At 39.8% G+C, this 15,998-nt stretch overlaps 2 protein-coding genes across 4 annotated transcripts in view; both read right to left on the bottom strand.

Moving 5' to 3' along the window:
• rrp36 (ribosomal RNA processing 36) overlaps positions 1–9,411 on the bottom strand; it is a 41,917-nt gene extending 32,506 nt beyond the window's left edge. Inside the window, exons 1-2 of one of the 3 annotated variants that reach the window (XM_008104926.3) lie at positions 9,254–9,411; positions 911–1,385 (exon numbers count right to left, since the gene is read on the bottom strand). In XM_008104926.3, the coding sequence (XP_008103133.2) occupies positions 911–1,343 (433 nt within the window). In that variant the 5' untranslated portion in view covers positions 1,344–1,385; positions 9,254–9,411. The other 2 variants (XM_062970910.1, XM_062970915.1) reach the window with 2 other exon arrangements.
• A 5,268-nt stretch (positions 9,412–14,679) lies between these two features.
• LOC103277902 (neuronal PAS domain-containing protein 4) overlaps positions 14,680–15,998 on the bottom strand; it is a 54,846-nt gene continuing 53,527 nt past the window's right edge. The window contains exon 10 of the mRNA XM_008104927.2: positions 14,680–15,332. Within this exon, the coding sequence (XP_008103134.1) occupies positions 15,301–15,332 (32 nt within the window). The 3' untranslated portion in view covers positions 14,680–15,300. The remainder of the gene's footprint in view (positions 15,333–15,998) is intronic.

The following is a 15,998-nucleotide window of genomic DNA, read 5'->3' as shown; positions in this document are numbered from 1 at the left end:
CGAAAAACTTCTTAGCTGCGTTTCAATATTGTGGTCTTTTAACAACACAAATAATTGCAACCTCTAATAACTTCAAATAACTCAGATAACATCGGAAACTGTTTGGGATTTCCCTACTATAATGAGAAAATGAAAAACAAATTTCCTCCAGAAGATGTGTCTATATTAAATATTGTAACCAAGGATGCACTGAAGCCAGGCACTTGGCCTGAAATGAGAGCTGGTTTAGGACATGGCAAGTTCGTGAACTGTATGATTTTCAGCTCAAATAGCTGCTCAGCAATTAATATATTGAGCAATGACTTTAGGAAAGTCACTATTTTCACAGACTCCATTCCTTTTCCTACAGTTGGCAATGAGGAATGCTGCTTTGTTCTACTTCTTGTTGTAAGGACAGTCAAGGTCATATTAATAAGCTGGGCTGACAATTCAAAGTGTTTAGATTTACATTGCCTTACATTTGCAAGTCTTAAACTACTTACTCTATTTAACTACAGAAAAGAGCCATAAATATTTACATCCTAGTAAGATGTCTCATTTAAAGAGGAGGCTAAAGGCTATCCAGCTCACTGATGCAGCATCTTTAATATCTTTGCAGAGAACATACAAAAATACAATGGATAAATAGACAGATCAAAAAAGAAGAAGAAAAAAGGCACTCTCAAAACTGGCAGAGGCAGTGTGAAACCTCATGTAACTGATGATGTAAGGTAGTTATGTCAGATAGTTATGCAATAAACAGAGCTATGTCAGAGGCACAAGTGAACAGGAGTCATAATGAATCTTAATATCTATTACAGCCAAGATTAATTAGAAGCAAAATCCACCAGAGGGGGGAAAAAGACTCGGAAATGCTCAGAAGTGTCACAGAGATGCAATTTATTGGATTTTTCTAGTCATCAGGGGTTACCTTTTGTTAAATCAGTTCTTGAAGAAGGCTGGCCTGTTTTTTCTTTGGAGTCTTCATTACTACTTTCTGAGGCATCGCTACCTGCTTCATCATCCTCATCCTCGCTGCTTGACCCATCGCTGATGTCATCATCACTCCCCACTCTCTCATAATCCTCATCATCTGACTCCTCATTGTCAGAGTCTTCCCCAGGAGAACTTGCTTCAGGCAAGAGCTTTTGCCTTTTGGCATCATCAGTGCTTTCCACGGCGTTGCCTCCCATACTGCTTGAAACACGGCGAGGTCGCTTCTGAGCCAAAAGTGTTGGATTTAAGATATTGACGGGTTCGCTGTCATCTGAAGCCTGTACTGCTGAGGTGCGACTGTCCTTCCTAGAGGCTGAATCTTTCTTTTTGGGGTGGTCCCCAGGATTATTGCCACGCAGCTCCTTCATAAGGCTTTCTTGCTTTTGATTCTCCAATGTACAAGTTTCAAGCTGAAAGAGAAAATTTATTATTAGCTCTCCAATTGACTGCAATTCAAAAGGCTATTTATTTTCATTTACTTTTATTTTTATCCTACCTTTTTCCCACTGTAGGAACTCAATGCAGCTCCTAGAAACTGTCTGGCTGTACGCCTCTATTTCTTGGTTTGGATATCTAGTTCTGCACAGTTTAGGACTAGAAAGTAACTTTGTAAAACTTAGTACTTATCTTTAAGAGAACTATGACATCAACTGTTATATATGTGATAGATCTGAGGAGAGGTGTACTTTTTCTTAAGGCTATAAAACAATACTAGGGCTGTCCTATGAATCACAGTACTAGAAGACTCATTCCATTACTGAAGAACAACATGAGTGGTGTACCCCTTTTATTCTATGATGTTCTAAGTTGGAAATGAGGAGGTGTCTACCTACTAATTAGGCTGCTGCAGATTATATCTCAAGCATATATGTTGTCTGTTACTAGGTACTTTGCAGAGTTGGGTGGGTGTTTATATGGGATCCATTGTACTCTAGGCAATGACTCATTAAAGGGGCACTTTCCTTCAAATGGGACTCAGTGAAATAGAAATTATTTATAAGGGAAATGAACTCTTGCTTAATTCTTCCAGGGCCCTGTAACTTCCCTTAAAATGAGGCAAAACACTAACAAATGTAAAAGTACAGTGGGCCCTTAGTATCCATTTGGATTTGATTTCAGGACCACTTATGGATACCAACATCCCATTATATACAAGGTAGTATAGTAAAATGGTGTTCTTTACATAAAATGGCAAAATCAAGGGTGGGGGGAGGGTTGGATTAAAAAATAGTTTTATGCTGTAGATAGTGGAATCCATGGATGTGGAGTGTAAACTCCATACAAAATACTAATGTGGTCCCTATTCCTTTCCTTTTATATCTAGTACACTATGTACAGGTGAAGCTTATGCATGTTTAGTTGTTACTAAACCAATTGTATTCAAAAGATGAGCATGTTAAAGATTACATAATGACATTACAAAAGAATGTCTGAATGCTTAGCTCAAGGAAAAAAAGTTATGTGACTATTATTTGACATTTCCTTCATAGCAAAAAGCATCAAGTGTATTATACATATTGCTTGTTATTGAAAGAAAAGGTTACTAGAAGAGAAGAGACAAAGCACGAAGCAACAAATCACCCCTTTTAGTTTACTACGGTAGAGATATAAGATATACAGTAATGGTGTTACTCAAAGATGTGAACCAACCAGCATGGATCTGTTAGCCATTATATGAAGTATAGAATGAGGCCACAGAGTGGAGAGTGGACAGCCAGGAAGACACAACTCCATTGTGTTTCCTGCAACATCATATGGGAGACCCTCAATATATACAATATCTTATTTGAACTGGATTTTATGGCAGTGTAGACTCAAGGCCCTTCCACACAGCTATATTACCCATTTATAATCTTATATTATCTGCTTTGAACTGGATTACCTTGAGTCCACACTGCCAGATAATTCACTTCAGTGTGCATTTTATACAGCTGTGTAGAAGGGGCCTCATATAATCCAGTTCTAAGCAGATAATGTAAGATTATAAATATATAGTAGAGTCTCACTTATCCAACATAAACAGGCTGGCAAAACGTTGAATAAGTGAATATGTTGGATAATAAGAAGGGATTCAGGAAAAGCCGATTAAACATCAAATTAGGTAATGATTATACAAATTAAGCACCAAACATCATGTTATACAACAAATTTGACAGAAAAAGTAGTTCAATGCTCAGTAATGCTATGTCGTAATTACTGTGTTTACAAATTTAGCACCAAATATCACAATGAATTTAAAACATTGACTACAAAAACATTGACTACTAAAAGGCAGACTGTGTTGGATAATCCAGAACAATGGATAAGCGAATGTTGGATAAGTGAGATTCTACTGTAATATGAAATAATTACTGTGGTAATCCAGTCCAACCCAATTCTGCCATGGAGGACACAATCCAAGCACGCCCAACAGATGGCCACCCAGCCTCTCAATAATAATAATAATAATAATAATAAGAAGAAGAAGAAGAAGAAGGAGAAGGAGAAGAATATCATACTGTCATAAGGTTAGGAGGCACCCCTAAGGATCATCCAGTTCAACTTCCTTCTACCATGCAGGACGACACAAACCAAGCACTCCTGACAGATGGCCATCCAAGATCTGCACAGTAATAATACAAATCGAATCATAGAATGAGACAGTTAGGAGAGACCCCTAAAGGCCATCCAGTCCAACCCAACTCTGCCATTGGACAATACAATCTAAGCACTCCCAACAGATGGCCAGCCAGCCTCTCAATAATAATGATAAGAATAAGAATAGGAATATCATACAATCCTAAGGTTAGCAGATACCCCTAAGGATCATCCAGTTCAACTTCCTTATATCATGCAGGAGGACACAATCCAACCACTCTTGACAGATGGCCATCCAATATCTGCACAATAATAATACACATTGAATCATAGCATCAGACAGTTAGGAGACACCCCTAAAGGCCATCCAGTCCAATCCAATTCTGCCATGCAGGACACAATCCAAACACTCCCAACAGATGGCCACCCAGCCTCTCAATACTACTACTACTACTACTAACAACAACAACAACAACAACAACAACAACAACAACATACAATCCTAAGGTTTGAAGTGACCCCTAAGGATCATCCAGATCAACTTCCTTCTACCATGCAGGAGGACACAATCCAAGCACTCCTGACAGATGGCCATCCAGCCTCTACATAATAATGATGATGATGAAGATAATAATAATAATAGCATAGAATCCAAGAGTTTGGAGAGACCCCTAAGGGCCATCCAGCCCAACCCTTTCTACTATGCAGCAGGACACAATCCAAGCATTCACAACACATGGACAACGTATAAATACTACACAATACTACACAGGGACATAGACCCCCTCTATCCTCACCACTTTCACAGTGCACAAACAACCAAATGCATACTAAACATAAAGACAACCATACAACAGACATTCAACACCACCACTACCTCAACAATTTCTCACCAACACCACCAGACAACGCCACAGCAACGCGTGGCCAGGCACAGCTCATCTATATATATAAAAGAGTGATGGCATCACGGCAGTGGACAAAACAACAAAAGTAAACACCCCACAACCTCGAAAATTGACATCACAACCCCTCATCCATGCCTCTAGGTTGATACAACAAAAAGAAAAGAAAAATAAAGTCCTAATTAGAGGGAGAGGAATATTTGTTTTTATCCAATTGCTGCCAGTTAGAAGACTAAGCTCCGCTCACTTGGTCTCCTAGCAACCCACTCAGCCCAGAGGATCCTTTACCTTAACTACCACCAATTCCTCAATACTTTATTTCCCATACCACCATACTTCGCCACAGCAACGCATGGCCGGGCACAGCTAGTATTATATATAAGATAAATAATGTTGTGATATATATTATATATACTACCACGTATGATATAGTGCAATATATTATATAATACTAATAGCATAATATACTGGTAGTGTATTTTTATATATATAGGTATAAAAATATAGGACAATACAATATATAAAAATATAATAATTGTATATTATATATTGTATATAATATTACTACTAATAATAATAATAATTTCCTGCCCTATTTCCCCAAGAGGAATCAGGGCTGTTCCCAAGAAAAAATGGCACACATTCAATGTCATAATTAGCTAAACAAAAACAAATAGACAACCCAACCGAAACCCAGAAATAAGTCCACATCTATTACAAAGTAATAACAGATTATAACATAACCAATCTACCATTACACATCTGACATTAAAATGGAACACAAATCTAACCAGATTTAAAATATATTTAAATTATTAAAATTGTTTAAAAATTTTAAGCAGCCAACAGAGTCAGAGTGCGACACCATTTCCAATCGATGATAACTATGAATAGTATTCTAATCCTCCAGTATATTGCAGTATAGTAGCATAGTATAATATAAAAACATGTAATACTAATATTGTGCTATGCTAATATATTATATATAATATTAATAACATTATAATATAATACAATATAATTCTAACAATAATATATAATAATAATATTGCAATATAATAATACTAATATATTAAATATAATACTACTGCCTATTTATGCGACCGCATCTCCCCTTATGTTCGTATTCAGGCTTTAGGATTGGCTAGTGAGGCCCTCCTCTTGATCCCACCCCCATCACAAGCGAGGCTGGCGGGGATGAGGGTGACAGCCTTCTCAATAGCAGGCCCCCTGACTTTGGGACACATTCCAAGGAGATTAGACAAGCAACCACCCTCACAACTTTTAAAAAGGATTTGAAAACCTAACTGTTCAAACAGGCCGTTGGCAGTGATTAGTTAACACTCCCTACTGTGGAGGAGGTCTTTATTATATGGACATACTTTGACTCAGGTATTTTGGCTTTTATTTAACTTATAGGAATCACTGTTTTAACTAATGCTTTATACTGTCTATTGTATAATTTGTTATATTTTTTTGTCTTTATATTGATTTGTCATGTTATTATACGATTTATTTTACTTTGCATATATTCATTGTATTATTTATGTTGTAAGCTACCTAGAGTCCTTTCAGGGAGATGGGGCAGGGTATAAAGTGTATATGTGTGTGTATATATAATGTTGTTTATTATTGCATATTTTAAGTTATAATGTATTTAATTGTGAGTCGCTTTGAGTCTCCATATGGAGAGATAAAGCAGTATGTATATATGTGTGTGTGTGCTAGTTGACCGGGAGTTTCCAGAAGAGAAAGAAGAATATAATTTTTGATAACACAACACAAAAATTGTACTGACTGGCACACTAGATGAAAAAGTATTGGTGGATGTAGACACCGTAGTTTAAGAAGTACAAAAGTAGAGGGTCTCTCATCTTCCAAGCCCCAATGCTTGAAGGTATGTTTTAAGATTAAGGGCATATACTAGATAAAAAATTATATTGGAAAAAATAGATAAAATAGTGGATTGTATAAATGTTTGAATGAAGAAGAAAATTATGATAGAGGAATTTAGTGAATTAAAATTATCATTGTGTTGTCGAAGGCTTTCATGGCCGGGATCACAGGGTTGTTGTATGTATTCTGGGCTGTATGGCCATGTTCCAGAAGTATTCTCCCTGACGTTTCGCCCACATCCTCTGAGGTTGCCTACCATAGGTGTGGGCGAAACATTAGGAGAGAATACTTCTGGAACATGGCCATACAGCCCAGAATACATACAACAACCCTGTGATCCCGGCCATGAAAGCCTTCGACAACACAATGATAATTTTAATTCACTAAATTCCTCTATCAATACATACAACAACCCTAAAATTATCATGGTTCCATTGCACACAATTAAAACAATGGTTTAAGAATTGGTCAAAAAATAATAGAAGTGGAAGTAAACTTACCTAATTTAAGCAAATAGTATAAAATGGAAGAGACATAGAAGGACATAAACATTTGAAAGGAATACCTAGCAAAACATATAAGATAACAGTCAAAAATTAAAGAGGAAAAAACAGAGAATAATACTCTCAAGAAGGTATGGGAAGAAGACTTGGGGATTAAAATAAGTGATATAGAATGGACAAAACTATGGGAACAAAGACATTTAAAAACTTATCAATATGAGTCAAAAAGAATTATTATAAATTAATATGGAAATGGTATCTAAAACTAATTAAAATAGCTAATATTAACAAAAATAACTCAAAAATTGTTGGGAGGGGGTGTCAAGAAGTGGGAACATATATACATATGTGGTGGCAATGTAAATATGTAAATAAATTTGGGGAAAAGTATTTAGAGAAATAGAAGATATTATAAAGATAAAAATAGAATTTCTATTATAGCTTTATTATCATTGTATAATACTAAACAATTAAAAAATGAAAAATATGCAATATCCAACCTATTCACAGTAGCAAGATTACTTATAGGAAGGAACTGGAAAAGGAAAATAAATATACAAATTGAGGAGTAGTATAAGGAATTATGGAAATTGGCAATACATGATAAGTTGACAGGTAGTTTAAAAGTTAAAAAAGGGATATGGAATAATAATAATAATAATAAAGTTTTATTTGTAGACTGCCCTATCTTCCCGAAGGGATTCAGGGCAGTTTCTAACATGTATGGAAAACACTTAATGCCAAATATATATAGAAGTCAACAGGAGGATATGGAATTCTACACCAGATTAAATATTTCTTATTGCATAAAGCAACTGCAAATATGTAGGAACACACATTCCAGTACTAAAAATGAACTACTTGGACTATATTGTTGATGCAATCCAAGACACAGTTGCCAGACAGGAGTAAACAGGAAATCCTTACTCATGTAAACATGTTTTAACATAAAATGAAAATGAATCATATTTAAAGCATATTAAGTTATAAAGGAAGAGTATTCCACATAGTAGCCAGGATTAAACCTCATTAGTATGTACATTTGCTGTTGCTATATACTGTACCTTCAAATCAATTGTGACTTATGGTGACACTATGAGTGTTTCCTTAGCAAGATTTATTCAAGGAGATTTGTCACTGCCTTCTCCTGAATATGGTCTACGGCTTCTGGTATTTTCTAAGTTTTCATATCAAGGAATAACCAAGCCTGAATTTGTTTAGTTTTCAAGACTGGTCAAGATCTATTCCATAGTTAAGGTAAAGGTTTCCCCTGACATTAAGTCTAGTTGTGTCCGACTCTACGGGTTGGTGCTCATCTCCATTTTTAAACCGAAGAGCCAGTGTTGTCCGTAGACACTTCCAAGGGCATGTGGCCAGCATGACTGCATGGAGTGCCGCTACCTTCCCGCAATAGCAGTATCTATTGATCTACTCACATATGAATGTTTTTAAACTGCTAGGTTGGCAGAAGCTGGGACTAACAGCAGGAGCTCACTCCACTTGCGGTTTATACCTCACCATAAACCAAAAAGTTTGGGGAAAGTGTATAGAAAAATGATTTTAAAAAGAAGGGCGGATAATTACCTCCACAAGAGGAAACGAAATGTTTTGAATATAAAAAGAAGTGGCTCAGGAAGAAGGGGAACTAAGATGAATGATAGAAACATAGACAAGAGTGGAATGCATAGTAGATAGTAAAGGGAACAATAGGTCTACTGTATTATAAATGTATTACAATTATACTGACTCATTTTATATAATAATAATCAAGTAAAAAAAACATTAAGGGCAAATCTACACTGATCACTTGTCAGTTCCAAAACGGTATTGAAGAAGTGTTTTGGCTGTGCAGATGATTACATAGGAAACTGCTTGAGGCCTAGGTGCTTGAGGCCATTGCACATTAATTCTACAATGTAGATCAGGCATGGGCCAACTTGGCCCCTCCCTCCAGGTGTTTTGGACTACAACTCCCACAATTCCTAACAGCCGGTAGGCTGTTAGGAATTGTGGGAGTTGTAGTCCAAAACACCTGGAGGGAGGGGCCAAGTTGGCCTATGCCTAGTGTAAATACAACCAGACTGTCCTATCCAAGCACTTGGGAAAGTTACTTTTGAGGCCTACCCCAGCGCTTTGCGGCCTACAGCTTCAAAGCATCACACTACAGGCCGTGCTGACTGGAAAATTCGATGTGTTGTAGCACAAAACGGCAACCTTTCCAGCCTCTTCCCACCAATAGGTTTCCCTCCCTATCTTGACAAGCACACATTCCCTTCCCTCAAGTATCATCCTACCCGCCACGATACTCCTGAAGGAAAAGCTGGGTCGCCGGCCGGAAGAGGCGGAGTTTAAGAGACGGGGGGGGAAGGGGGCGGGGCTATCGCGCGCTCTACCTACCTGCGTCGATGACGCGCTGCCCACGTTCGCCCCTCGCGCGCGCGGCAAACGCCCTTTCTTTCGCTTCTTCTGGGAGGCCTCTGTCTCTCGCCCCTCCTCCCGCTCAGCTTCTGGGCCACGCCTCCTCCCGTTTCCTGGCAACGGGGCTGCGCTCGCGAGCGTCACAAAAGGGGCGCATGCGCAGACAACGAGCACTGTGCTGTGATCGCCTAACTGCCATGCTCAGGTGATGTGGAATCTTCAGCTTACTCTGTATCAGGGGTCCCCAAACTTTTTAAACAGAGAGCCAGTTCATGGTTCCTCAAACCGTTGGAAGGCCAGACTATAGTTTTTTGTTTTTTTTAAACTATGAACAAATTCCTATGCACACTGCACAGATCTTATTTTGAAGTAAAAAACAAAAACGAAAAGGGAACAAATACAGCCTCAGTGTTAATTATAATCACAATAAAAATAATAAAGATGGTTGGAAGAGACCCCTTGGGCCATTTAGTCCAACCATCTTCTGCCTTTGTGCACCAAAAGCACAAGCAAAGCACCCCTGACAGATGGCCACCCAGCCTCAGTGTTGTTAATAATAATAATAATAATAATAATAATAATACATCACACAGTCCTAAATGCTTGGGAAGTGTTTAACTTGTGATTTTGTGATATGAAATCCAGCATATATACCTCATTTGCTGTGTTATACTGTGTCTTTGTGTCAATAATAATCATCATCATCATAATAATAATAAAGAGGATTGGAAGAGACCCCTGGGGCCATTTAGTCCAACCGCCTTCTGCCTTTGTGCACCAAAAGCACTAGCAAAGCACCCCTGACAGATGGCCTCCCAGCCTCAATGTTTATTATTATTATTATTATTATTAGAGTTGGAAGAGATCCCTTGGGCCATTTAGTCCAACCCTCTTCTGCCTTTGTGCACCAAAAAGCACTTTCATTTCGGCAGAAAAAATGGAAATCAAAGATACAGAATGGGGGACGCCTGGCTGGACAGCAGTGTGTGCGAAAAAGACCTTGGAGTCCTCGTGGACAGCAAGTTAAACATGAGCCAACAATGTGATGCAGCAGCTAAAAAAGCCAACGGGATTCTGGCCTGCATCAGTAGGGGTATAGCGTCTAGATCCAGGGAAGTCATGCTCCCCTTCTATTCTGCCTTGGTCAGACCACACCTGGAATACTGCGTCCAATTCTGGGCACCACAGTTGAAGGGAGATGTTGACAAGCTGGAAAGCGTCCAGAGGAGGGCGACTAAAATGATTAAGGGTCTGGAGAACAAGCCCTATGAGGAGAGGCTTAAAGAGCTTGGCATGTTTAGCCTGCAGAAGAGAAGGCTGAGAGGAGACATGATAGCCATGTACAAATACGTGAAGGGAAGTCATAGGGAGGAGGGAGCAAGCTTGTTTTCTGCTGCCCTGCAACGGAGCAATGGCTTCAAACTACAGGAAAGGAGATTCCACCTGAACATCAGGAAGAACTTCCTCACAGTGAGAGCTGTTCGACAGTGGAACTCTCTCTCCCGGGCTGTGGTGGAGGCTCCTTCCTTGGAGGCTTTTAAGCAGAGGCTGGATGGCCATCTGTCGGGGGTGCTCTGAATGCGATTTCCTGCTTCTTGGCAGGGGGTTGGACTGGATGGCCCATGAGGTCTCTTCCAACTCTACTATTCTATGATTCTATGATTCTAAGCAAAGCACCCCTGACAGATGGCCACTCAGCCCCAATGTTGTTAATAATAATAATACATCACACAGTCCTAGTGTTCGGCTTGTGATTTTGCAATACGAAATCCTGCATATATATCTCTTTTGCTGTGTTATGCTGTGTCTTTGTGTCAATAATAATCATAATAAAAATAATAAAGAGGGTTGGAAGAGACCCCTTGGGCTATTTAGTCCAACCCCCTTCTGCCTTTGTTCACCAAAAGCACTAGCAAAGCACCCCTTAATAATTAATTATTTATTAAATAATAATTAAAATACCATTATAAACAAGCAAAGCTTTGGAAAGCGCGCACCAGGCGATCCGGAGGAGGGGCCGGATCAATGGCTTCGATGGGCCGCATGTGGCCCCCGGGCCTTAGTTTGGGGACCCCTGCTCTATATGGCCGTGTGTCCATGGGGCCTCCCTCACAGAGTTACTGGACACCTTATTGTCAACTTCTGCTCCAATGAGGGCATCTCAGGGCCCTTCCACACAGCCATATAACTCAGGGCTCTTCCACACAGCCCTGTATCCCAGAATATGAAGGTAGAAGATCCCACAATATCTGCTTTGAATTGGGTTATCTGAGGCCACACTCAGATAATGTGGGATGTTCTGCCTTGATATTCTGGGATATAGGGCTGTGTGGAAGGGCCCTTTCACACAGCCCTGTATCCCAGGTTATCAAGGCAGAAAATCCCACAATATTTGTTTTTAACTGGTTTATGTATGCTGGAACTCAATTGACAGGCCCAGTCTTTTAGACTCGTAACATGGCCATCTGTATTTTATAAGTGTTTTTACGAATGTCTGGTGTAATTTAATAATTTTTGTAATTGATTCACATTGTATTGTACAATTTTATATATGTGTTTTATTGTAAGCTGCCCAGAGTCCCCTATTGGGTGAGAAGAGCGGGATATAAATATTTTAATAAATAAATAATAAATTATCTGAGCCCACACTGTCATATATTCCAGTTCAAAGCAGAAAATGTGGGATTTTATTCAGCTGTGTGGAAGGGGCCCCTGAATATCCACAATATCTGCTTTGAACTGGATTATGTGAGTCTACACTGCCATACAATCCACTTTAGTGTGGATTTTATACATCTGTGTGGAAGGGGCCTAAGTTTAAACTGCCATTGAATCATCCTTTTGGGATCATAGTTTAGTTTTCTCTGGATGAGGATTCTAAATTCCTCTCCCTTAAACTGGAACTCCCATGGTTCCATGTGATGTGACCATGGCTGTTAAAGTGGAATCACACTATGTAACAAAAGAAAAACGTACCTGGTTTGAAAGTGCTACTTTCTGTTTAATTGTATGTACTTTGAAAATAGTTGTTGTACTCCAGAAACCTTTGTTTTTGTGGCTGCCACAAAGTATGTTGAATTGTGTTGTCGAAGGCTTTCATAGTCAGAATCACTCGGTGGCTGTAAGTTTTCCAGGCTGTGTGGCCATGTTCCAGAAGCATTCTCTCCTGACATTTCGCCCATATCTATGGCAGACATCCTCAGAGGTTGTGAAGTCTGTTGGAAACTAGGCAAGTGGGGTTTATATGTTTGTAGAATGTCCAGGGTGGGAGAAAGAACTCTTGTCTGTTTGAGGCAAGTGTGCATGTTGCAATTGGCCACCTTGATTAGCATTGAATGGCTTTTCAGCTTCAAAGCCTGGCTGCTTCCTGCCTGGGGGGGTCCTTTGTTGGGAGGTGTTAGCTAGCCCTGATTATTTCTTGACTGGCATTCCACTGTTTTCTGAGTGTTGTTCTTTATTTACTGTCCTGAATTTAGAGGTTTTTAAATACTGGTAGTCAGATTTTGTTCACTTTCATGGTTTCTTCCTTTCTGTTGAAATTGCCCACCTGCTTGTGGATTTTAGTGGCTTCTCTGTGTAGTCTAACATAGTTAGAGTGGTCCAGAATTTCTGCGTTCTCAAATAATATACTGTGTCCAGGTTGGTTCATCAAGTACTCTGCTATGGCTGATTTCTTTGGTTGAGTTACTCTGCAGTGCCTTTCATGTTCCTTGATTCGTGTTTGGGCATCGCTGCATTTGGTGGTCCCTATGCAGACTTTTCCACACCTGCATGGTATTCGGTAGATTCCTGCAGAGGTAAGAGGATCCCTCTTGTCCTTTGCTTAACATTAATTTGTCTTTGCTGAACTATGCATTTGTCCTTTACTGAACATTGCTCTTGTCCTTTGCTGAACCATCCACCCCCTTTTGACCCAGTACACACGGAAAGAAAAGGAACAAAGCAGATTGGCTGCGGCTAGGTGAAGTGGCCCTCTGTAGTGTGACTGGGAAAGAAAGGGAGTGAAGCTGATTGGCTGCTGTTGTGTGATGTGTGTGAAGGGAAGGGAGGGAGGAAAGAGAGGAAGGAAGAAGGGGAAGAAAGAAAGTGAAGGTGGGAAGAAAGAGAAAGGAAAAGGTATGGAGGGAAGAAAGGAAACAAGAAACAAGGCATGAAGGAGAGGAGGAAAGACATAACTAGAAAGGCCTAGAAAGGAAAGGAAGAAAGAAGAGCAGAGACATGTATAAGGTAAAGCAAGGGAAGAAGGAAAGAAAGAAAGAAAAAAGACAGAAGGAGGGAAAAGTGCATGAGGAAAATGGAGAAAGGAAAGAAAGAACCATAAATAGAAACTGGCCACTGTTGCCAGAGCATTGTCATGGAGCTATTGTAAAGCAAAACTTTTCAAAGCTGGAGATGGAGAAAGCAGATGGATAGCAGCCTCTCTGACACCTGGGCACCACCAGGTATATACGCTAGTAGCACTACAACAGTATAGTGTAATAAGGCCCTTAGTGGAGATATCTGGCACTAACACTTAGGCTGAAAAAAAAATGAAATACAAAGATACAGAATGGGGGATGCCTTGCTCGATAGCAGGTATGAAAAAGATCTTGGAGTTCTCGTAGACAACAAGTTAAGCATGAGCCAACAATGTAATGTGGTGGCTAAAAAAGCCAATGGGATTTTGGCCTGCGTAAATAGGATTATAGTGTCTAGATCAGTGGTTCTCAACCTGTGGGTCCTCAAATGCTTTGATTTACAACTCCCAGAAATCCTAGCCACTTTACCAGCTTTTAGGATTTCTGGGAGTTGAAGGCCAAAACATCTGGGGACCCACAGGTTGAGAACCACTGGTCCAGATCCAGGGAAGTCATACTACTCCTCTATTCTGCCTTGGTCAAACCACACCTGGAATCACACTATATCCAATTCTGTCCACCACAATTTAAGGGAGATGATGGCGAGCTGGAATGTGTCCAGAGGAGGGCAACTAAAATGATCAAGCGTTCGGAGAACAAGCCCTATGAGGAGTGGCTTGAAGAGCTGGGCATGTTTAGCCTGCAGAAGAGAAGACTGAGAGGAGACATGATAGCCATGTATAAATATGTGAGGGGAAGTCATGGGAGGAGGGAGCAAGCTTGTTTTCTGCTGCCTTGGAGACTGGACGCAGAACAATGGCTTGCACCTGAACATTAGAAAGAGCTTCCTAACTGTGAGAGCTGTTCGTTAGTCGAACTCTCTGTGTGGTGGAGGCTTCTTCTTTGGATGGCTGGATGGCCATCAATTGGGGGTGCTTTGAATGCAATTTTCCTGCTTCTTGGCAGGATTGGACTGGATGGCCAACGAGGTCTCTTCCAACTCTATGATTCTATGACACCTTGACCTCCCCTCATCACAAACTACAAAGAACCAGAGAGATGCTTCTTTTTAAAATTAAAAATTGTTTTATTTACAAATTCCACAGGGAGCCTGCTCCCCCTACAATGGTTCACATATTGTAGCTTTGCCACCACACTGACTTCAAGAATAACTCCCTTAGCAGCAGCAACCTGATTACTTTTTTGGGATTAGACAAGGAAATGGGTGACAAACATTGGAGCTATCTGCAACAGTGATATTTTGTGGGGCCGATCTGTGTGTAAAGGGGCCTGCCCTTTGCCCCTAAATGATTCCACTCTTTGCTAGCAGAGGCAGTACAGAATATGGCTAGGAGAGTGGGAGTTGTAATCCAAAAAAAAGTAAGTTATTCAAACTATGCAGAAAATACTCTGAATAATGTTGAAGTAAGAAGTCATCTTTGATTCAATCAGCAGTCTGTTATCTCTGCCATATGGAATGGGAAAGAGCTGCCACCTTGTCTTTGTCCCCAGACAGCAAAGTATCTTGTACTGGCGCTTGAGTATATCACTTCTTTCTCACATTCCCCGTTATCACAACTGAAGACTTCCTTCTTTCCTTTTCATTGATCAACATATTCTTTCTGATCTTGTCATTGAAATGTGCACACAATTGTCAATTGAGTCTCTCTCAAACTGAGAGATGAAGAATCAACAGAACATGGCCTCCTCATGAAAGATACCTGTGGAGCAGACAAATATTGGAGTTAAGAAGGACATCAAGGAGAGCTAAAATTAGAAAGCATTCTAATCCTTAATATCACTATTCTGCAATGAAATCATTTTAGAAAATGTATGAGGGGATAGCAAGTGTGATGTATGGTTGACTGCTGGACTATGGACATATCTACACTGTAGAAATAATGCACTTTGACACCACTTTAACTGCCATGTTTCAATGCTTTGAAATCTTGGGATTCGTAGTTTGTTGAGGTCCCAGCATTCTCTGGCAGAGAAGGCTAAATACCTTGTCAAATTACAACTCCCATAATTTGATAGTATTGAGCGATGGTAGTGGTGTCAAGCTGCATTAATTTGATACCAAGTAGTATCAAACCATATTGATTCTGCAGTATGGATTTACATGATAATTTTGGAGACCAAGGTTCGATTCGGCTATGGGTGACTTTGGGCAAGTCACATATTGTCAACTCCTGAAAACTCTGTGATGGGTTCACCTTAGAGTTGCCATAAGTTGGAAACAACCTGAAGACACATAACATAAGGACATTATTTGGGGGGAAATCTAAAAGAATTCAAGGAGCGTGGCTTTGAAATTTCATTTCTGCCTTTCTCATGATGTGAATATTGGCACAGGGACCACTTCTCTCTGCCTTGTTGTCACCAAG

Source organism: Anolis carolinensis, chromosome 1, assembly GCF_035594765.1.
Source record: "Anolis carolinensis isolate JA03-04 chromosome 1, rAnoCar3.1.pri, whole genome shotgun sequence".
Classification (NCBI taxonomy): Eukaryota; Metazoa; Chordata; class Lepidosauria; order Squamata; family Dactyloidae; genus Anolis; species Anolis carolinensis.
This window is presented reverse-complemented; position numbering and strand designations above follow the sequence as displayed.